General features: G+C 39.9%; 1 protein-coding gene across 1 annotated transcript in view; it reads right to left on the minus strand.

Annotated features, from left to right (window-relative positions):
* The window catches only part of SHISA9 (shisa family member 9), a 240,996-nt gene that overhangs the window by 20,788 nt on the left and 196,665 nt on the right, over positions 1 to 23,543 (minus strand). Inside the window, exon 3 of the mRNA XM_044978867.1 lies at positions 4,876 to 5,031. Coding sequence (XP_044834802.1) covers positions 4,876 to 5,031 — 156 coding nt within the window. The remainder of the gene's footprint in view (positions 1 to 4,875; positions 5,032 to 23,543) is intronic.

Genomic DNA, 23,543 nt, shown 5'->3' on the forward strand with positions numbered 1-23,543 from the left:
CTGAAAGGGAGTTCCAAAGAGGACGGATCTAGACTGTTCTCAGTGGTACCAGATGACAGAACAAGGAGCAGTGGTCTCAAGTTGCATTGGGGGAGGTTTAGGTTGGATATTAGGAAAAACTTTTTCACTAGGAGGGTAGTCAAGCACTGGAATGGGTTACCTAGGGAGGTGGTGGAATCTCCTTCCTTAGAGGTTTTTAAGGGCAGGCTTGACAAAGCCCTGGCTGGGATGATTTAGTTGGGAATTGGTCCTGCTTTGAGCAGAGGGTTGGACTAGATGACCTCCTGAGGTCCCTTCCAACCCTGGTATTCTATGATTCACTGAGCAGCTGCAGGGGTCCCAGCTAAGAGTGGTAGCTTCTTCAGAGGCTGTGCTACTTGGGGAAGACGAAACAGTGGAGCAACAATCATTCCTGCAAGATAGTCCCTGTCTCAGCACAGAATGGGGAATCCCTTCTTTGTAAATCCCCAGGATCTGCGGGGTTAGGAGGGGGCATGGCTCCACCCTATCAAATCCTTCCCACTGGAGGGTATGGTTTAAGGAGAAATCCTTGAGGACAACCTCACAATAATCTCGTTGTCCCTTGGTCTCCGCCCACATGTTCATAGATTTCCAGGGTAGCCAGAATTGGACAGATGACTTCCCTTGAATGCTTCACCTCTGCCAATGAGATTTCTGAACTGCAGATAGCAGCCACAATGTGTCATATATAGCAAAAACAACCAAAAAACCCACCTCTTAGGCAAAAGTGAAAAAACAGGAGAAATTGTGGGGGGGGGTTCAGCATTATATTTGTAGTTTTTCACTTTGGCCATGAGTAGGACAAGTATGCTGTTTAACTTTATCCCCTGTGGGATCAAAGAACTGCTAAACCTCAAAGGATTCTGGGAGCTGTGAACTATGAGGTGATCATTCAGCTGCATGCAGATAGTATTGTTTGTTTATGCAAGTAGTTCCACTGAGAACAGGTGCTTTGGCCACTTGCCACTCCTTGAAAATCCTGGAAAGAAATGAACTATTTGTGTGAGTCAGGAGTGCAGAATTGGGACTTAAAATGCTAACTGTTTGCCTATATATTAATGCATGAAGCTAACTAATACCTTGCATGAATCTCTGACTGAGGGAAAATTAGCTTTCAGCTACAGTATGGCAGTCAACTCTTATAGCTCAGGAGAAGTTCAAGTTGGACTAATCATGCCTTCTGAATGTCCAAAGGCTCAAAAATGGATTGCAAAGTCTTATGAGGAAGTGACTCTGTGTTTAGTAAATCCCAGCACTCCGATTTAGTGAACATGTTCAGGTACACTACCCCCGTCCTTTTCAAGAGCTTTCTATGTCAGCAGTGCATAAATGAACAATGACCATTTAAGCATGGAGTACAAACAAGGTTGATGAATTGGAAATAAGAATAATTTATGTAGAAAACCACTTTCTGCACTTTTCCACATAAATAATGAAATATTGTAAAAGTACCAAAGGAGACCAGGATCTTGCCATTGTAGGTGATAAAAAAATTAAGATGGCTGAACACTGAGTGCTCTATGCCACCCAGCATTCAATGCAATTTTTTGAAAGAAGTGGCTTTGGGGAAAAGCTTGTAGAACCTTTAGTATATTGTATTTGTGGACCAGGACCTCCTTGTGCTAGGTAATGTACAACTAGAGCTCCTAGATACTAATGTAATACAAATAATAGTTTGTGTTTAATCTTTGGGAATGATTCTAACATTCTAACTCATTAAAAACAAGTCAAATGACATGGACTAGGTTGAGAACTATTGCTCTCAATTCCATGGGAGCAGACAGCAGGAGAACATATATCATCAGACGTCATCCCTGATATCCATCCTGGGCAGTAGCAGGAGTTTAATGCTGTTGGGGAAAAAAATTCTGGCTGGATAGAGATGGAGCATGGAAAGGGGGCAGTAGATGGCAATAAACACTCAAGTTTATTAGTGATTCATGAAGTTGGATCTGCTCCTACTATTGCAGGGAAGTGCAAATTGTAGTCTTTTGTTCCAGAAAGGCCCAATAAGACTCCAGTGGGGAAAGCGGGTGTTGTTTCTGGGGAAGAGGAGGGTGGGGGGGAAACAGCTATTTGGCTCAATTTGCCATTATCCTGCACCTTTAGTAGCCCTATACATGAGTGCAAAGTACGTGTAAAATGTTATCCCATCAGAATAGTACTGTTTTACACAGACATAAATAAATACATGAGTTGGTGGGCAAAGGCAAATTTGACCCTTAGTTCCTGGCCTACACTCAATAGAATCCCAGCACAGGAGGCTGCATCAAATAGCTACCCTACAAAACAGCTAACAGCAGAAAGTGAAGAAAAAATCCCCTCTTCCATGGAACTTGTAGGAGGAATTTAGATAGGAGTAGCGTGACCATCTTTTCCCAAAGGGAAAACGAGACATCCCATGAGCCAGCCCAAGGCCCCCTTCTCCCTCCCTCGTGCAGGGCTGGCCAAGCCCTCCCTGCCTCCTGTCCACACGGGGCTGGCCTGAGGTCCCCATTCCTTTGACAAGTGGAGCTGGACCAAGCCCTCCCCCCCGCAACCCACTTCCTGTGTGCAAGGCCAGTCCAAGCCCCACTGCGTGTGGGGCCGGTTGGCCCAAGCCGCTCTCCCAGCCCTCCCTCCAGCGTGGTGCTGGTGTTGCCACTCGCTTTGACCAAACTCTGCATTTGTCCAGTTTGCTCTTGCCAACTGATCATCAGCTGGCAAGAGCAAACTGGATGAATGCTCAGTTTTGCCAAAAAAGTTGGGACAGCAGGGACAGGGCCTAAAAAAGGGACTATCCTGGCTAAAATGGGATGTATGGTCACCCTAGATCGGAGAGACTCATTGAATCTGCTGTTTGAATTTCCTTATGTAAAAGCCTTTCCAATTTAAATAAAATATATAATGTCAATGATGGCCATTTCAACTCTGTTCCCTCCCCCTCTTTGTGCTGAATCAGGTGCTTTTAACACCACATTAATTAATAACAATGGCACTGTTCTTGTTTAGCAGTTCTTGTGCTCAAGAGTCTTGAGTTTGTCTGAAGTGCTAAACTTTATGCAGGTGCAGCACTGTGTGCCCTGAATTACTATGGACCACTAGGTTTTTAAGAATAGAGCTCTTATAGTATCTTACATAAAGTTCTCTGCAGGCTGAGTAGCTGTCTGCTAGAAATAAGCAGCCAAATTATTAGGACATCTATGTTATAGGAGGAAGCAGCTGCCTTACCTCTGTTAACTTTAATACTGCAGCTGGTAATGCATCACTTTTTCAATTGCCTAAACGTCTTATCAATTGGATTTTAAGACCATGTTCTGATTGGTGATATTTACATACTGTAATACCGGCTGCTAATAGTTGACAGTAATGTTTCTCTGCAAGAAAAGGGAATTAAGCGTAGTCAACTAATTCCTAACATAAAGATCATGTAGCGTGAGCTGCACTCAAATGGCTATGGTTCGTTTCCATGTACCACAGAGAGACGAAAACCTCACTCATTATTACATTTCTGCTGTAGGCAATTGGATCAATGCTTAAATCACTTGTCATCAAATGCAAAGGGAAAACTAAAGTGATGGAACTAAAGTGATTAGAATCTGAGTGAACTTTACGGTTTACGTATGGGTGTATACAGCCAGATGAAAGGGCAAAACTGGTGTAAATGTAGAACAGCATCAAAGTCTTTGTTGTTTGCCAGTGGCATCTCTGCTCAAGAGAAGACTTTGGGTAACAACTGAAACTGGCAGGTTTTGTATCACTCTAGTAAAAACCCACCTGAATGTAAGACATGATTAACATGGTCTCAAACTACCAGATCTTGTGAGTGTGCATGGAAAAATCATTTGCCAACAAGCTCGGATTTCAACTTGCAATGAATAATTGTTCTGGTGTGATGACTTCCTTTGAATATCTGAGTTTTCTTAGCTGTACAACTATTTGTCTGAGCCAAAGAGCCACCTCTGAAAACAGAAGGTCTGATGCTGTTCTAAATGTAGGGGGCAGTGGTGTTAACTTCCATATATAGGAATTGGGAAAAGGTTGGTGGGAAGCTAAGAATGGACAGAATCCCTAATTTTTGCTTTCTTATTGACTAGATGGGGACAGAAGTGATAAGGTAACAAACAGTTCATATCCCTAAGTGTTGTGCTAGGGGACGTTACATCTCTCAAAATGTATTAGAAAAATAACTTCCATAAACTAAGGGTACGTTGCATTCCCCATCTGTCCACTGCTGCCCCCATCCATATAAACTGCCTTTTCAAGAGCTTTAAAAACAAATATATATTAAATTAATGAGCCTTGCTCTGACAGCAATAAGCCACAACCATGTATGTATAGGTGGTTAAAGGCATGAGGCCTCACAACACACCTAGATTATACACCAATAGCCTGCTAATTGCTCCAAATAAAGGTCATTCTGACTGAAGGTATATAGTTGTGCTTTCTGTATGGAAACACAAACCAGGTGCCTAAATTGTATTCTCTAAATTTGCACATTCATCTATTCTTGCATATCTCTTATCTGAGTGCACAGACGGGGTAACTATTTACTTAAGAACCTGCTCAGTACACAATTAATTGATTTGTATGTGGAAATGCAGTATTTGGTATAAACTGAAAATAGTGTTTGTGTGTCTGTGCGTGAACAAAATCCTTAGTTTTAATTTCCTTATGGGTAATTGTAAAGTAACTTCAGTGTTAATTTATGGAGTACTTTCTAACTGAAATAGTATTAGAATGGCTCAAATTCTATAATTAAGTGGTCAGAACAGTAAGGATTTCTTTTTAACTTAGAGGCTGATTGTTAGCTGACACCAGAATATGCAACGTATTGAATTAAATGAAGAGCCAGGCGTTATTTTTCTTACTTACCGACTGCCTTTAGGGAGGCATACTTGTTAAGCTCCTTGCCCGGGGGCTGTTGTTCATAAGGATTTGTGATCTGTCCGATGCTGGGGTATGAATGTGGATGTGCCATTTGAGGGAGGAGAGGAGAAGTTGGTACCACATTATTCATCTGTGGACCATCTGTATTAAAAAATAAAAATGAAAAAGAGAGTCTCATTTTAAAAAAATAAATCTTTAGGTTTGATCATCATTGTGCATTACAAACTAGACAGAGTGAATGTATCATGTTACCAGAAAACAAATTAGTGTTAGAATACAGCCAATCTAACCTGCCCCAGTAAATATATTCATAGGCTGTGGTATGGTTAAAGCAGCATATATGAACAGAACAAAGACTTGGACTAGTAAATATTATTTTAAATCTATTGATTATTAATACGATACGGCTGAGTTCATTGCAGCACCAAGTGCATGGTTTTGGAGTGTTTATTTATGTGTATATATATGAATATGAGAGAGAGAAAATGAACACATATTGTGTATATATATTATATGGACCAAAACTTGCATTTAGTTCCATATTCCAACCTGAACCCTAAAGTTCAGGTGTATTTGACTCTAGGGTTTTGGTTCAGGTCCATCATTAACATTTGATGATAATGACCAATAATGAGGTCATTCTAAAAATTGATACATCTCTAAAGGCAGGAGGCCATTTGTATTTTTCTTCCTCCCCTTCCTCTCCACCACTCTTGATAATAGGTATCATAGCTGCAGAACAAGATAACATTTACTGTAGCAGCTGCCTCAAGTCTAGAAACAGAAGCTGGTGAGTGCTTCTGGACTGTCGTTATCAGTACAAATTTTATCTCCATTATCAGGCTAGTTTGTCCCTTTATATAAGTGAATACCGCATGACTACTCCCCCTCCCCCTAAAATGTACGTGCTTGAACAATGAGCTTCTCCACCACTATTTTAGCTTCTGTCTAACTAGATGAATCAGACTTGTATGCTTCTCCCAGTAAGCTAGATTTCTACATGGTCAGCATTCCCTTTTGGTGAGTCTGCTACCAAGCTGTGTGCTTTACAGTATTTTGAATTGTATGCCAATCAAATAACAATGCTGTTGTCAAGTATATAGAGTTTTAGAACTCTTAACATTCACAGAACAGCTCATTTTTGTTACCTATTCCCGCAGTGAAACCATCATGCTGACTTTGTGACAATACGGTAACTCTCATAGCATCAGACATAGGATTATGACAAAGAAGGAAAAGCTGGGTTGCAATGGAGAAAAAGCTTATGATGGAGTGAAAGAACCCTCTCCCACAGGATCTGGCAGAAGCCAGATACCCCTACAGAAGCTGCCAGGATTGCAAGGGAACGGAGCCACCTGGCTGCCTACAGATCTCTAACAAAGCTGAGTGGATCAGCAGGAGCTCCACGGAGAAATGCAATCAAGTCCCTCCTCCTAGCATTTGTATAAACCAGTTGAGAGAGGATACCCCAGTGAATGAAGGATGGGGTCGGGCAAATCTATGATCTAATAACCAGGGGTGGCTCCAGGCACCAGCACGCCAAGCGCGTGCCTGGGGCAGCAAGCCACGGGGGGCACTCTGCCGGTCGCCGCGAGGGCGGCAGGCAGGTTGCCTTTGGCGGCTTGCCTGCAGAGGGTCTGCTGGTCCCGCGGCTTCAGCGGACCTCCCGCAGGCATGTCGCCGAATCCGCGGGACTGGGGACCTCCTGCAGGCAAGCCACTAAGGGCAGCCTGCCTGCCGTGCTTTGGGCGGCAAAATACCTAGAGCCGCCCCTGCTAATAACTGAATGTTCCTTCTTGCTATCACTGAATATAATAAGGGGTAATAGCAGGAGTGTAATCAGTGCATACTGACTAAAGTTGGGTGGAAAATGGTACTCCCATTTCGTGAGGATTTTTGAACATTTTTTCTGTCCCAAGTTGGGACAAAAAGTTAACATCTCAAAAAAGTTGTGAATCAAAAAGCTGGAAAAAAAATTATTCAGTCAATTCAAATGTTTAATTCCAATAATTTCAAAATGTTTTGTTTCCATTGCAATCTTTTTTTACATTTTTTCTGTAAATTAACTTACATTTCAAAATGAAAAGTAGTTTCAAAATAAAAAATGGAACTTTTTCATTTTGAAATGTCAAAATGTGGTATTCTGACAACTTTTAAATGTTTTTCCAAACACTTTCTAAATTGTAAATTCATTGAAACCAACCTGTTCCTGCAAACATTTTTGGTTTTGACAGATCAGCATTTTCCAACTCCCACCCCCACCCCCCCAAAAAAAGTTTGATTGGAAAATTCCCAACCAACTGTAATAATGACCCCTAGCGACTGAATTACTGTAGTGACTACTATCACACAAGGAGCTAGAGCTAAAGAAAATCCATTCCCTTTCTGCTGAGTCTGGGCTCAGCTGAGGAAAGCCTTTTACTCTGATGGCTTGTACTAAATGGCTTTGAAAGTAGCTGGGCACTCTTTGCAAACCAGCTGTATCACCCAGGTATTTGGCTTGTACCTTTATGGTTGAGTCTTCACTAGAGACTTTTTGGGGAAGTCTCGTGCCATTGCACTAACAACACTGTAGCTCCACTGGTGGGAGCATTGCTATTAATAGGGCATCAGCATTTTTACTAACATGTCCTTTAGTCTTGTTCAGAGTGGAGTGTAGATAATGCAGTGGTAAAAATACTGGTGGCATGGCTACACTAGCGATTTCATTGTTGCTACCACTGATGGACCTGCAATGGTGGAAATCTTGTCTAGTTTAGGTAAAGTATAGGTGGCCACAGTTCTTTGTCTAGCTTCCACCTCTCTGTCAGGCCTGTCATGCTTATTCAGAAACATTTTTAATAGCAACAAGGGAAATATAGAAAAACACTGACAAAGAAAATGGATTTAAGTATAAAAATGTTCTTTCTTCCAAGTGCACCCAAGTGTTGAAGTCCCGCTTTAATACCAAGCTATTATCAGAGTTAATGTTGCTGCTTTTCAGCTCTTCAACAATTTATGAAGATTTAATAATTAAATATATTAGCTATTTTTTGTATGTCTGTGGAATCTGATTTCTACTTTGCCGGCTTTGTCTGAGGCCATGAAGTATTCTAAATGGTGACTTTCAATTTGATTAATGAGAAAACCTCTTTCATTGCTGTTCACTGTCTGCTACAGTAGCCTTCGTTCACACAGAAGTACTGATGCAAGGCTAGATTATTGGATGGAAAACATTATTCAAGTTCCACATTCAGTTGGCCATTAACACAAGGCTAATTAAGCAAAAGGCCAAACTGAGACACAGTACATTGCATAAGCAAGGAAAAGATGCATGTTTATAAAAGCCTCTACATTAGACAGGATTTCCAAGACTTAAAGGGAAATCTGAGCTGTCTATGATCACACACTTTATTCTGCATCCTACCATTTGTTAGTCTCAAAATTACCATCAGTGGTGAGTCTGCCAGTTGCATTTTCAAGATTTTGAGTCTCTCAACTGTTTGAATTCTAATTCATTTGCAATCTTTCTTGTATTTTCTTTGAGTGAATTTAATAATCAAATGTCACTGTGGAGCCAATTTATCTTTTTCCCACCAAACATAAATAATTTAACAGAGATGGGTTACCCCAATATTTGAATGATATTCAGAAAAATCTTCTTATGGAATTAAGAAGGATATAATGTGAATTATCATGCTGGTGATGTGACTGTCTAAATCTACAAAAAAACAGGAGTACTTGTGGCACCTTAGAGACTTACTCTAAGGTGCCACAAATACTCCTGTTCTTTTTCCGGATACAGACTGCTGCTGCTCTGAAACCTGTCTAAATCTAGCCATTAGGGAGAGCCCAGGTTTAACTCCAACCAAGTAATGTTCTTCAACATGACCTTGCCCTGCCTACACTAAGGGCAAACTCCTGTTTAAAATTGTGTTAGGTAAAATGTGTTAGCTACATGTTTTAAAATGAAACCTATTTTCCAAGTCTAGATGAGGCTTCAGTGGCAGGGATAGTCCCAGGAGACTCAGAAATCTAACTCTAATCCCCTGATTAGAACTGGGCAGGAAACAATTTTTCTGTCCAATGAGACTTTGAGATTTTATTTAAAAAAAAAATCCCACCTTGAAGTGGGATGACAAGTCAAAATCCCCCCAGAAAGCTGTGAATTGATAATCCATAATAATTTTCTGGTTGGGTCAACCAAAATGTTTTCATTTTGATTTGACCTTTTTAAAATTTTAAACTTTTTGGTAAAAATTAACCAACATTTCAAAATAAGAAGCCATTTAGGATTAAAAACCAAAACTTTTCATTTAAAAAATATCAAAGTAGGATGTTTTGATGATTTTGTTGAAAAATTCCCAACTAGCTCTACCCATTAACTCTAATGGCATGTTGAATCCTGACTATCCATCAGCCATGTATTTTCTGATTGATATTTGGAAATAGCTGGCTTACCAAACAGGACAATTTCAAGCTCAAAGCTCCGACTGTGTGGATACATTATGTTTGGCATTCCAACACTGCTATGTTGCCCAGCATGATACTCCATGTAACTGGCTGGCACTGTGCAGCTGCCAGTATTTATTTATTTTAAAAAGCCAAAAACAAGAGCACTACAGAGTCAAAGTATTTGCACCATGACCAAAACCTCCAGCAGGCACAGTCAGACTTAGCCTAGTGGTAACTAGTGAAGTTGTAAGAACTTACCCATGGGTCTCATTGGTTGCTGGAGCTACAATAATTGATATCATGCTGCCAGCTGACCTGAGTTGACTCTGCAACCCAAGGACTGTCTGGTCCACAAGGGCACGTGAGAATGTAGTGTGTTTGGCTAGCCCTCTGTCTCCCTACTGCCAATACAAGAAGGAAGAATAGGAAAGGAGTGTGCTGCAGTTCACCAGCACAGAAGCTAGACACCTGCTGGCACAGCAAATGAGGCAGACAAGAAGACAGACGGTTCTTCAGATGCAGAAGCCTGCTGTGCCTGCTACCTTCCTTCCTTAAAAGCACCAGGCATGGGAGTAGCCAGCAGGAGGGAGAGCAGTGCTCTAGGCAGTCTGTGTCTCTGGAGAAAATCCAGATAAGAGCTGGACAGGAAGGAAGCAGCACTTGAGCCACCTGATCGTTTCGGGGAGAGAAGAAGTACAAGTATATTCTGACACTCTCTCTCAGCAGTGGAAGGGAGAGAGCAAAGAACCTTAGAAGCTAAGCTGCCAGCATCTCATCACAATCCCAACAGGTGAAGGGGTTTTTTTTTGTGGTTTAATAAACTGGGTACAGTGATTGTGCACCACAACTTTCTATTGGATAATATCAGACTACTCTGCTGTGTGTCTCAGACACTATACAGCTAATGGAGATTTTGGAAGTGGAAGTACTTTTGGAGCTAATGCATCTGTTTTCTAATCCCTGCGCTTGCTGGGAATTTTCACATGGCATATGGGAAACAGTGAAAATACATGGCTACAGTTTATTACAATATAAGCTGCATTCGATTCAGATATGGTAGTGTCATGTCTAATTTCAGCCTTTTACTGAGATGCCACAGTGATGGGCATATCAAGCAATCATTAAACACAAAATAGATACCCAATACATGAGGGGCTGATAAATTCCCCCCACATCACTCTTATTTGAGAAATGTATTGTGCAGCTTACCTTGCTTATGTATTGGTGTTAAGCTGTCCTGATTTTAGGGATAGGGAGAGGGAGAGATATGCCAGTACCCTGATAGCAATAATAAGTCTGTTCAACATGTGGTCTGCCTTGAATCTTCCTAAAGCTCAGGAATAGATCATTATTAAAATCTTCCTTTCTTCAACTCTCTGAGAGTGAAAGCTATTCTATAGAGTGGCCTGAGGATTCACTTCCTTCTGTAGCAGAAAAGTCAATTATTCTGTGCTTGGAGACAAGGACAATGAAGAAAAAAATACATAGGCATAAAATAGAATTTATTAGTAAATGAGCAGTTGAAGACATGAGAAAAAGAGCAAATTAGACAGGCAATATGATAACAAAACAAAATGGGGGAGGGGGCAGAAGGGCAGAAAAGCAGAGCAAGATTTTGCTATGAAAACCACCTGCAGGCACATACAAAAAGGAAATGAGGACAGACTGACAAAAAGAGACCAGGAAGTCAGGTGAAAAAAGAGACAAATGAGCAAATTCAGAGCAAAATTTAAGATTAGTTGGGCATTTTCAGAGACTCAGGCTGAGTGATTAAAGAGTGTTTGTAGATAACACCCCCCCCACACACACTCTCTCACACGCACATGTGCATTTAACTCCTTTTCCCTCTTTGTCCTTTTCTGTACTGTACATTTAGCTTTGCCTTATTTGCAGGGCCAGTTCAGCCAGGGCTGCCAAACCTGCAAGCCACGGGGTCATGAGACTCCACCACACCAGGGATAGGTTGAACTGCTAGTGTGATATTAGATGCAGTATTGAAGAACCGCTTCGAGGCTGACTGTGAACTCCCTGGTTATAACACCATAAGCTCCCTGTAAACTCACTCTTGTTGCCGTGCAGTTTAGGATATTCTGTAAGGAACATTCTGCATACTAATTACACACACATACACACACACACACACACACTTATTATCTGTTGCCCTCAACTCATCTGTGAGACTAAACCCTCCGCGCCAAGTTGGCATTGCAAAGTGGTTTGCGGTGGGGGCGCATGCCACCTACTCAATCACAAGCCTTGCAGCCTCAGTACTTAATCTTATGGCTTTGCAGGTGGCCCCAATTTTAGCTGAACTGACCCTGTTTGGTCCCCCCCCCCTTATTTGTGCATCCTCTCCTATGGCTAGATCTTATTTGCTCTTTTCTTGCAGGTATGCTATTGCATTGTTAGTTGCGTTTTACTTAGGTGCCATCTTACATTCTCTACCAACTGTACAGTGGATGGCCTATTTGTAAAGGATATTCCAGTTCAGAAGTGGATTCTCAGACTCCTCGTGTTTCACTCTAGAGCTGCAGTATCCTCTATCAAGAATATGTGTGTGTGACTGTGACAGGAGAGGCCACAAAAGCAGGAGTCGTTGGTTATCTAGTTGCTTAACATAGGAATTTGCCATACTGGGTCAAACACATAGTCTGTTTAGACCAGTATCTTGTTTCTGGCACTGACCAGTACCAATTACATCAGAGGAAATTGCAAAAATCCCACAGTACACAGATGTCAGATAAGCTGCCTTATATGGTGGCCTCCTAGCCCCTAATAGTTGGAGATTAGTTTAAGACCTGAAGTGTGTGAAGTTTTTAATCCTTTAAAAAACTGTGTTTGCAGTAACTGTCACAACTCTGAAAGTTCTTGTAATCCATGTAATCCTTCAATATGACTTTTCATCTTACCAAGTTCTTGGCCTCAAGATCCTGTAGCAATGTGTTCCACAGTGTAACTGTTTAGTGAAAAAGTATTTATTTTTATCAGTTTTGAATTGTCTGCCTTTCTATTTTATTGCTCTTGTGTTACGAGTCTGGGAGCTTCTGCTCTTCCTATCTACCTTCTGTATACCATCCATTATTTTATATACTTTTTTCATTTCCTCTTTTGTCTCCGTTCTAAAGTAAACAATCTCAGTCTTTTCTGTACCTCTTCATATGAAAGGTTTTCTATGCTCCTTAGCATTTTGATCACCTTTTTCTGAACCCCCTCTAAATCTGCAGCATTCTTCTTGCGATGGGGTGACCAGAGCTGCGCACATTGCTCCAGACGAGGCTGCACCATTGCATTATAACATCATCCATATAATTTGCCATCCAATTCCTTATGCAGTAAAATGTCTTGTATGCTCCTTTTTTTCCCCCAACCATAACTGCACACTGAGCAGAAGCTGTTTTTCTCCCAAATATGGGATAGCTGGGGGCAGGGAGCTTACTACAGGCCAGTTTCCCATTTCTGACGCTGTGTCCTGTCACAAACACAGTTAATGCAAAGAACTCACTGTTTAGTCATGTCCATGCTAATGGAATGACACAGGCTCCCAGATTAGTTATGGTGCCACTTTTCCTAGCAGGAGAGGGCTCCCATTTTACTGACATGGCAGACTAGGGTGTTTGGGCCTGTCACCAAGCACATTTCCTCAGATAGAAAGAAACAGAATTCCACTGGCAGAAGGGGCAAATTGTAGTCTACTCTCTAATGGCTCCCATGTGCCTGAATGGAAACATAGGATTTGACATGCTGGAACAGACATTTGTTCAGTATGCTTTTGCCACTCAAAAGCATCATGGGCCTCCATCTCCACCTGAGCTCAGTGAGGGGTGAGTAGAGAATGTTCCTGTGATGATGTACAGTTTTCTCAGTAAGCATGCAGTTAAGGATCCCCATTTAAATCCATGAGCAAGGATTTTTTTTAAAGTATATATAATTCTCTTGCATGTGAGACCTAAACTGTGTAACAGGGTGCCAGTGGGATAAAAGACAAAATCTATCATCTGTCTATCTATAAAATTGTATCTGTGTATGTTGATTAAGCTAGATTACTGGAGAATACAGCTTCCCTTCCCTTTCCAGTGAACTAAGGACTGACTGATCCTGTTAGGTACTGAATACCGTCAGCGCTCATTAACTTAGGAATTGAGGGCCCTTGGTGGTTTTTATGATGGGCTCTTAGTATCTGGTTAGGCTCCAAATGTGTAGGAGTCGAATCGAGTTCTGTGATATCAGTTGGTTGTTTTGCTACCATCCAGGGAGGTGTGGGAGTGGGACAGCATCGGTCTTGTGACTAAATTGGCTAGGAGCCTATGTCTTCTACACAGTTGCTAATTTCATACTCCCTGTGCAGTGTATTATACCATTGGACTCGCCTTTTATTTTCTCTGCTCTGTTGTATGTAAATACACTTTATTTTGGACTTGGTTTTACAGATAACTTTTCATATGGACTTCTTGTCATATGACACCATGTTCCCTTTTGTGATGGACATTTATCTGTATGAAAACAGGATCTTTGTCACTGAGGATTTTGCAGCCTCCTCTTATTTATTCCCCACCTGAAGTAGCTGTAATCCTCTGATCAGATTTGTGACATTGTAATCTTCTCACAAGCACCCCATTGTGACTTCGCAAACAGAGGATTACAACATTTTAAGAGGGCACTAAAGTCTTCAGATAAAAAGTCTCTGCTTTCATACCAATCTCCAGTGCTTGAATTGTGATGGGAATGGTTGTGGGGGACAAGAAATGATGATGTGCTCTTACTCCACCCACATTTTTGTCTGTCTTCATCTTCCTTTTCCTCCAGCAGCTACACACACTTTGAGCACTGCGAACATCCCTAGCTATGCAAATTAAGAAAGGACAAATTCAGCAAATTTGTCTTATAAAGCTGAATTGTTGCTAAGCAGAATGTTCTACACATTTTTCCCATGAGGTGTCAGCTGTTCTTTAAATCAAACAGTTTTGTCCATTCCTAGAAATACTAGCAGTGTGGTTTAAATATGCCACCTAGTTCTATGCTTCATTATCCTACTGTATTTTGTCTCTTATTGCAAACGTTTTCCTGCCAGTAATACTATAAGTTCTGCTTTAGAATGGCATTGTGGTGGTCTTATTATAATCTTTGGCATTTTTCTGTGTTTCTTTGCCTTACTAGCATTTGAATTTGAATGTGGAAAGAGTGTGTATGGAGGGGGTGGTTTTATTTTTTCATTTTTCAATAGTGATTATTGGCCACCAACTGATGCAGAAGAGATTTTCTTACAGTTTGGGACACCTCAGTGGGCAGCCTGTCATCTGAATTGGGCAGCTGGCCTGATTAATTTGAGACCATTTGAGAGATTTTAAACGAAATAACATGCTATATGGAATAAAAATTACAAGAATAAAAATGATTCTCACTGCATCTTAAAATTTCTGATCCAATTCAGCATCACTTAACTTCTTAACATGGGCCAAATGCATCCCCATTAAGCAGAATGAATGCCGATTACTACACTGATTAAGCAGTAGTCATTACCATTCACTATCATCATAGCTAAATTGGCTAATTGGGAGGTGTCTTATTAAAACATCTACCCAAATTTAACCACATCCTACATAAGTGGAATAGACTGTAAGGGACATATTCTGTCTTCAGTTACATTTGGGCATTGGTAATGGAGCTGCCTGAACCATATACCTTCCTGGTGTAACTCAGTTCATGTCAGTGAAAATTGTGCTTGTGTTCTAATATGATGCTTTAATGTCCAGATCTGGGCATATTCTCTCCTGTTCCACATACATACAAAAGCTAGGAGAACACTCTTATAAGCAGTGGAGAATCACTGCTCAACCTTGAAAGAAATAGCCACAATTTGTCACCCTTTAGATACAGATTCCTGATACTTGGGTGATGCATCTTACTATTTGGATTCATGTTTTTCTATGCCTTTTTTAAAGGGACATCCTGACTTCTTGACTCTTCAGCTAAGTAAATTGTTTTTTAAGAAAATAACCTTTAAAGCTGAATTATACTAGAATCTTTTGCTTCCTGTCCTTTTCTATGATCAACCCCAAACTTAACATAAATGTAGCCCTTTTACTTAAAGCAATTGCTGAGCATTTAACTAGTTAGTTATGATCTGAATCACTCATTTGAAGAGTTGCTTTTTCAATTTGTTTCCTATATAGCTAATGTTATTTTATCTGAGTGTATGCATGGAAATTGCACGAAACAGTCAGAATTATGGGGGAAGAAGGAAAACAGGTGCATTTTAAAACGAAAATTGCCAATGGAAGAACATTTTCCTTTCCTCCTATTTTTGGTCTCTTTATTTGCTTTAGGCCTTTAAAGCAACAGTTGAGGTAGCATGAAAGCAGATGTACAGGACAAAGGTAAATATAACACAAATATGTGGCCAAATTAATTTTTTTTGCAGAGAGCCATTTATAAACATCCTGCCTAGGAAATAAGTTATTATGGTACCTCACAGACAGTCTGACTTTATATTCATAATATTTGCAGTTCCTATCAGACGGTAGAAAAGCTGTCTGGGAGTGAAAGAAAACATACTTGAAACTATTGTTTGAAAAGAGGCACACATGAACTTCCTAAGGTTCCTTGGTCCTTTCAGTTGCTGCATTGCTATTAGTTTGTTTCAGTTTGAGTTTGTTTTGCTAGCTGTATATGTGGCCAGTAGTTGAAGATTAGTTACATTTCTGTCATAAGGTATGCTTATGCACCAACAGTTCTTAGAATATCTGTTGATTACATTTTCAGTCAAAGGTAAGACACCTTATTTGCCTTTTGTGTGGCCATTAAGTACAAGATCTGGAAAATTTAAAAAAAAAAGGTGGGGGGGGTCTTTTTTTTTTAATATTTCCCTTTTTTTAAAAAAAAATTGAATTTCCTTCCATTTTTAAAAGTGGGACAAAATTAACCAATTCTGTAGTTGGGTGAAAAAGAAGGACAAAATTTCATAGAAATTTCATCAGAGTTTTCACCACTTTAAAAATAAAAAGTCTTATTGACAGGTGCTATTTTACATTAGTATTTTAAGATGGTTCTCAAGTCACACATTATTTGACCCTCTCTTCTAATCATGCATATAAAACAATAAGTAGGAAGGTACAAAATATATTAATGGGGATGGGGACAAAGGCCTGCTCTTAATTGCTCCATATCCACTAGAATGTTGTTTTCCCTTTTGCTAAACCTCTGCTAGCATGTGTGAGGAATTTTACCATTTCAATCACGTCCCCATTTTTTTCAGCTTTCAGGTTTAAAAGGCAATGCTGGTATTGGTGTCTCAACCCCCATGTTATTTTAAGACCCTCTTTTTGTGGAATTTTTCTGTGATCAATAAGGTCCATGCACATACATTGATGTCTAGCATAGAGATGACCCGGTTCTATTTTGGGATGCTGTAAAGGCCTTTCTTAGAGGGACAGCTTAGCTGGTAAAAGGACAACCTTGAACATATGTTTCAATAAATGAGAGAGAGAGAGAGAAAAAAAAAGTACTGCTTTAGAGATTCAAGTTTCAATGGTTTTTTAAATGTCTTCAGTCACTTGAATGGAGATTGAGATTATATATTTTCTTACAAGCTCCTTACCAAAAAAGAGAAAATTCACTAAGGATAGGCTTTACACAGGGTGACTAAAGCTGACAAAATAACTACAGTAGGTTAATTAAAGGACACTGCGAATCCAGAGTAAAACCAAAGATTTTATTCATATGAGAGAGTAAGGCATATTGACTGGATAATAAAAAGATTGTAAACAAGTCATTTAATCTACTTACATTTAGCCAAAAATACCTTTCAATGTATGCAGGTGGAAGGACCACATCTAAGAGTGAAAAATAGTTCAGTCACTGTCCATCCATTCATTTTGGCCTCTCTGCAGAAAGAAGGGTGCTAATTTGTGTTTCCCTTTGGAAAGTGCTTTTTGTAATATGGTCACTGAAAAGTAGTTGAGATCACCAACTCCTTTCACAAAGGCCACCGAATAGTCATTAGCTGCTAATAACTTTCAATCACTGCCAAATACGAGCTGTGTTTGAATTGGTGACATGGAGGTAAAAGGCCTCTTTATCCCACTGCCAGTCTCTGAAGCTCCAGTTCCACCTTTCATTAAGTCACAACACTATTCTTTACATCCAGTATACAGCACTGACCGTCTCTCCCAGATTCCTATACTGCATGCATGGTTTTCCTGAATGTTTACCAGGTTGTAATATTATCTTTTCTAAATTGGGCAGGGTACTATTGGCTAGTATCTGTGACCTAGATGCCTTAATTTCTTTAGTGAATTAAAGTCCAAATAAGAGATCCCCATTGCTCAGTTCTTTGCTAGTCTGCAGGATAAGATCAGCTAGTTCACTATATCTAAAAAGCTTTCAGAATTGGACCTTTGCCCTCTTGATAAATGGATGCTCAACAGAAATGGTTGTTTCAGCGTTTTGTAACATTTTAACTAGATCAAATGCTCATTATTTTGAGGCCACAAAGACCTGGTACAAAATGATGAATGGAGAGCTACCACACTCTACTTAGCACTTGATACTGATTAACAATGATGTTGCACTGCAGTATACTGATCTGCCAGCTTCCACTTTGTGCATAGGATGGTAGTGAATGCTCTTAGGGACCACAACAAGATTTGGGAGCCAATCCTACATCACCTCCAAAAAGTAAACTGGGTTGGCAGAAGGGGAAATGATAAAATTCCATTCATGCCCCAGACTTAGTTTACTCTCCCTAGTTATTGCTGTCCCCTTTCCCAGGTGGTTACTACTCCTTTCCTGGTTGCTCATTTAGGGTGAACTCCACCTCTGTGTAGAGGATCAATACAAGGCCATGACAAATATGGCATACATGACGAACAGATGAATAAGCTCTGTGCTGGGATGACTTTCTCCCTAGATGCAGTTTTACGCTATAAGTTCATGTTCTTTGTGCATTTGAACAATTGTATAAAATTATTCAGCATCCATTGCCAACATGTGAAAACAAAATATCAGCATTGGCACTTCATTTCTCAATTGTTTCTGGTAATCATATATTATGTCATCACTTTGAATACAATATTTTTAATGAAATGCAGAGTGTGTCTGACTTTCTCTGAATTCCTTCAGAGAACACTGCTTTTTTGGAGCCTTAACAGACTCACACACCCATATGATTTGCATTATGTTCTTTTCTCCTCTTCCTGGTAAGGAAAGGATTTTGGCAACAGCATTCCTATACTTCCTTCCATTACACCCTGGCCCCAAATGCACTGAAGTCAATGGAAAAATTCCATTGTGCCTTAATGCCTAATCCTACAACATGCTGAATGCCCTCAGCTCCCATTAACTTCTATTTATTAACCTAAATGCTCAGCACCTTGAAGAGGTGACATCCCTGGGCCCATTGAAGTCAATGAGACTTTAGCCAGTGATTTCAGTGGAGTCATGATTTCACTTGAGGACTCGGTGGCTGTCAGCTTCCTGGAGTGTGTTGGTCCTTAAAATAGAACTCCCTGCACAGCTGACTGAGACAATGGACTCTCTTAGTGACACACAGACTCAGTTATGAAAAACTTAACTTCCAACTCTATGATTATTTATTTATTGCTGGTAGCATCCACAGTGTGGTAGGTATTTTCCAAACACAGAAAAAGGCACAGTCCCTGTCCCAAGGAGAATGTGCTAGAAGCTTTGCTATTTGGATGCATATAAACTAGCTTTGTAACCAAAGGCCATGTCCTTGAATTAATTCCGTCAAAACTCTTTAATACATTTTACTTCCAACTTTAATTAATAGTATGTTTAAAAAATATGACCTCATTTTATATATTTACAACCACAAATACTACAGCTAACAGTCCCTTTTCAGGATTATTAAAGATTGCAGTAGTTCAACAGGATAAAGATTGCAATAGTTTAATAGTAAATATTAAAAGTGCAATCTGACATAACATTTTGGGCAATTATATTAATGCTTCTATATGTTAATTCCCTCTCTGGTTTCTTCAAATCCTGCCCTAAACCTTTGTGAACTATTTTTGTGAGCTATTAAACAGCTTCCACATTTCAGCCTAGAATAGGCTGATTTTTTTCATGAGTGAAGTGATCCCTTTGTTCAATTTTAATTTGTAAGTTAGCTGCTGCTTTTTTTCTTTCTCCTCCTACAAAAAGAGAGAGAGAGAGAGAGAGAGAGAGAATGGATTTGCGATGAAGGCATGAAACTATGACTTGAGAAATTTGGATTCATTTCCTGGCTGTGCCATAGACCAACCCTGTCTTGTTGGCAAGACACTTCAGAGGATGTTTTTAATGGGAACTGTGTTCCTAAATTCTTTAGATGCTTTTGAAAATTGCACCTGTAATCTCTCTCCTCATTAGTTCTCTATCTGCAAGTCAATATAATACGACTGCCTTTTTGTCTGTCTTGTATGATTTAAACTAATTTCTTTGGGGAAGAGACTGTCTTTTAATGTTTGTTTGTAAAGTGCATGGCACAAGGGGCCCTGATACCAGTTGGGGCCTCTGGTGCTACTGTGTTACAAGTTAATACTAAGAATGTTTTTGGTTCCATTAGAATGAAATGTACTATATAAACATATGCAGTTATTTTGTCAAATGAAGAAGAAAACCAAATTAAATAATACTGTAAAAGAGAAGAATGTAGCGGTAATGTCTACCAGCAACTACGATTTCTTTTGTCAGTACAGTATATGCAGTATTTCTTCATATTACATACTGTACAGTCCATGCTGAATACTGCTTTACAGCCAGGAAGTCAGATGCCTATATCAGAGTATGGCCACTTACTGTGGGGAAAAAAATCAGTAAAAGAACCCCTCATTTTGTAGCAGCAGCATGCTTTTTTAGATTAAATTCAGTATGTGGCAGAGTCACTTGTATCTACAGAGAGCCTCTAATTATCTGTTATGTTCTCTTGTACATAGGTCACTGCATGCCAGAAGAAATACATTTTGCACTTATGGAGTTTGCCTTTTTTAAATATAAGTTGCTGTTGTTGTTTTGAGTGAGTCACTGCATGTAAAAGGTAAAGAAAAGTGTATACACAAAAGCAAGGGTAGAAATCAAAACAGCATTTCTCCTGAGGGCTGGTATGGTTTATGATAGGGCTACCAATTTAAATCCTAAATCTTGCAGAAAATAATAAGAAATATGTATGACCTATTTGTAGGACTGGACAAAGTTGGTGTGAATGGGCATCATGTGAGTTCCTGTAACTACAGCCATGGAAATGTGACAGTTTCCATTCCCATCGGTTTGTGGGAACCTCTTTTCCAGTTTTAATTCAGGTGGATTCACTCTCTTGTGACTTTTGCATTGTAATTAAAACTCAGAATGAAACATTTAAAAATGCTAGATTTTGTTCACTGGAAATGACAGCTAAGGTTGTCTCCAAACTCAGTTCAGGTTCTTTCCAAGTTTCACAAAGGCCAGTACATGTCTGGATAGTAGCAAAATCAGGGGAGTCTTGCCTAGTTTCAGATTATCATACAGAAAACTTCCACAGCTCCATTTGAGACATCTTTCTTATGCATAAATACAGTCAGAATGTAGGGTATGGCTACTCTGCAGTTAAACACCTGTGACTGGCCTGTGTCAACTAACTTGGGCCTGTGGGGCTTGGGCAGTGGGGGCTATAAAACTGCAGTATATATATACAGGCTTGAGCTGGAGTCCAATCTATCAGACCCCACAAATTGGGAGAACCTCACGGCCTGGGCTCCAGTCCAAGCCCAGACATCTACTCTGTAGTTTTATAGCCCCACGAGCCCAAGTCAGCTGACACGGGCCAGTCACAGGTGTTTAATTGCAGCGTAGACATACCCTTAGTTCATCTCCATGTAGGCCCTAATCCAGCAAAGCACTTAAGCACAAATTTATTTAACATTAAGCACCATTAGACTCAATGGGACTACTCAGGTGTTTAAGTGCTTTGCTGGATAGGGGCCATAGGAGCCTTCTCCAAAGCCTATTGAGGTCAGTCGCAGCTTTCCATTATCTGCAATCGAAGTTGGTTCATAATTCCAGCAGTGCTATCAACAAGTGTAAGCATTTTCAAGATTGGCCTCTTTTTATACTTCAACCACATGTGCTGAAATATGCAGTGAAATACCTAAGCTTTGTGTGAGCCTTTGAAAAATGTTCACACTACACCAATTACTCACATCTATTCAACTTTTAGTCAAGGTTCTACCCAGTCCAGGAATATAAAGTAAACCCACAATTATATTTTATTTAAAAAGTGTTGAAATGTGGCACTAGTAACTGTATATGTGCTTGTTATTTTGGCTTATAAAATCAATATTTTGAATAGAATATATTTTTATATTATGACTGTAAAATTAACAGAGGATAGGGCCAGGGACCTGAGTTTGTTTCCTGATTCTGCCACTGAGTCACAGTGGATATGTCTACATAAAAACCGCAAAAATACAAAACCTTGGAGTCCACATCTATAGACTCATGCTCATGCTATGGTGCTAAAAATAGCAGTGTAGATGTTCCTGCTCAGGCTCCGAGACCCTCCTCTTCCCCAGGTTTCAGAGCCCAAGCAGGAATGTCTACACTGCTATTTTTAGTGTCATAGTGCAGCCCGGTGAGCCCAAATATGTAGACCCGAGTTCTAATACTTGCAGCTGCAGGGCTTTTGTTTGTTTGTTTGCAGTGTAGACTTACCCTGTATTATCCTGAACATGTATTTCCTCTCTCTGGTGTTGTCCTCAATTGTAAAATGAGGAGAATGATACTTTCTAAAGAGCTTTGTGAGCAATGGATAGCCTATGGGCTGTTATTTTAGGATAAAAACCTGTCTTAATAACCTAAGGGAAAGTCCATGGGAGGCATGTCTGAGTAAAAAAATCAGGCTTTGACTCATAGTATGCTGTAAAGTAAGTATAACCAAAGCCGGCTGGGCTTAGTAGCTTATCAAATACCCCACAATGTTACCCTGTTATGGTCAGGTATGGGAACATCCTGAAGATTCTCATTTTGGTTGAAAGGACTATAATTACCATATAATTTTCTTGTTGGAATAACTACTCTAGAAAGGAGATATAGGGATATTTTACTATAGAATTATAACCTGGAAAGATTCACTGCCTGATTAAGAATTGCTTGGTAGGCTAAGCACCCTGCCAAGACCGGTCCAACTGAATCATGGTTTGAATGACTGATTTTGAATAAACCTCGCTGGCAAATACCCCAAAAGCTAAGATGAATGGGAAAGAGGGCAATCAAAGCTAATAATGTCTAATATACCATAATAAAGAGAAATAATAGAGGAATACATTTCAAGACTAGCTAAATTCTGAACATATTTTTGTCCTTCAGAACAACTCCATGAGCAATATGCTAAACCTGGCGCAGAAAACATTAATCACGGGGCTAGCTTTGATTGATTTCAAGTGAAATGTCCTGATTTCAAAACAAAGAATAATTAAAATATCCTACTGAATATCAATTAAACCTGAACCTCACATTCCCGTACTTTTTAAAATATTGAGTCTAAATTTCATCCCATTTTTAAGTTATTTCAGCTTCATCCTAATTCACATTTCCGTATATTACAATAATAAAGTCTTTGGGGGGAAAATTCTATGCACAATTCCCTTCCTTGCTGCTGGCACTAGTGACATGTACTAGGCTGCCTACTATTCATGGGGTTGTTTAAGATATAAACACCATAATTCATTAGGGCTTTTTTCTTTTCATTCTCTGAAAAGGACCACATGAAAAATAAATATATCCAACGAATTTGTAAGTATAGTCTCACTTTTTGTCCTGTGTCTTTGGAAATAGAATATTTGATACAAATCACAAAGGTTACATTTGTTTTTCATTTGGCTCTTCTAAATATTAAAACTACACTGAAGTCAGTGGCAGCAAGATTGGGCCCCAAGACTGTTATCATTTAAGGCTTGGATTTTCAAAGCAGTCTGAGGGTACATCCATACTACCCGCCCGGGTCGGCGGGTAGCATTCGACTTCTCGGAGTTCGATATATCGTGTCTCATCTAGACGCGATATATCAAACTCCGAACGCGCTCCCGTCGACTCCGGAACTCCACCACCGCGAACGGCGGTGGCGGAGTCAACAGGGGAGCTGCGGACTTCGATCCCGCGGCGTCTGGACAGGTAAGTACTTCGAACTAAGGTAGTTCAAGTTCAGCTACGCTATTCGCGTAGCTGAACTTGCGTACCTTAGTTCGAAC

This window comes from Mauremys mutica, chromosome 11, assembly GCF_020497125.1.
Source record: "Mauremys mutica isolate MM-2020 ecotype Southern chromosome 11, ASM2049712v1, whole genome shotgun sequence".
NCBI classification, from domain to species: domain Eukaryota; kingdom Metazoa; phylum Chordata; order Testudines; family Geoemydidae; genus Mauremys; species Mauremys mutica.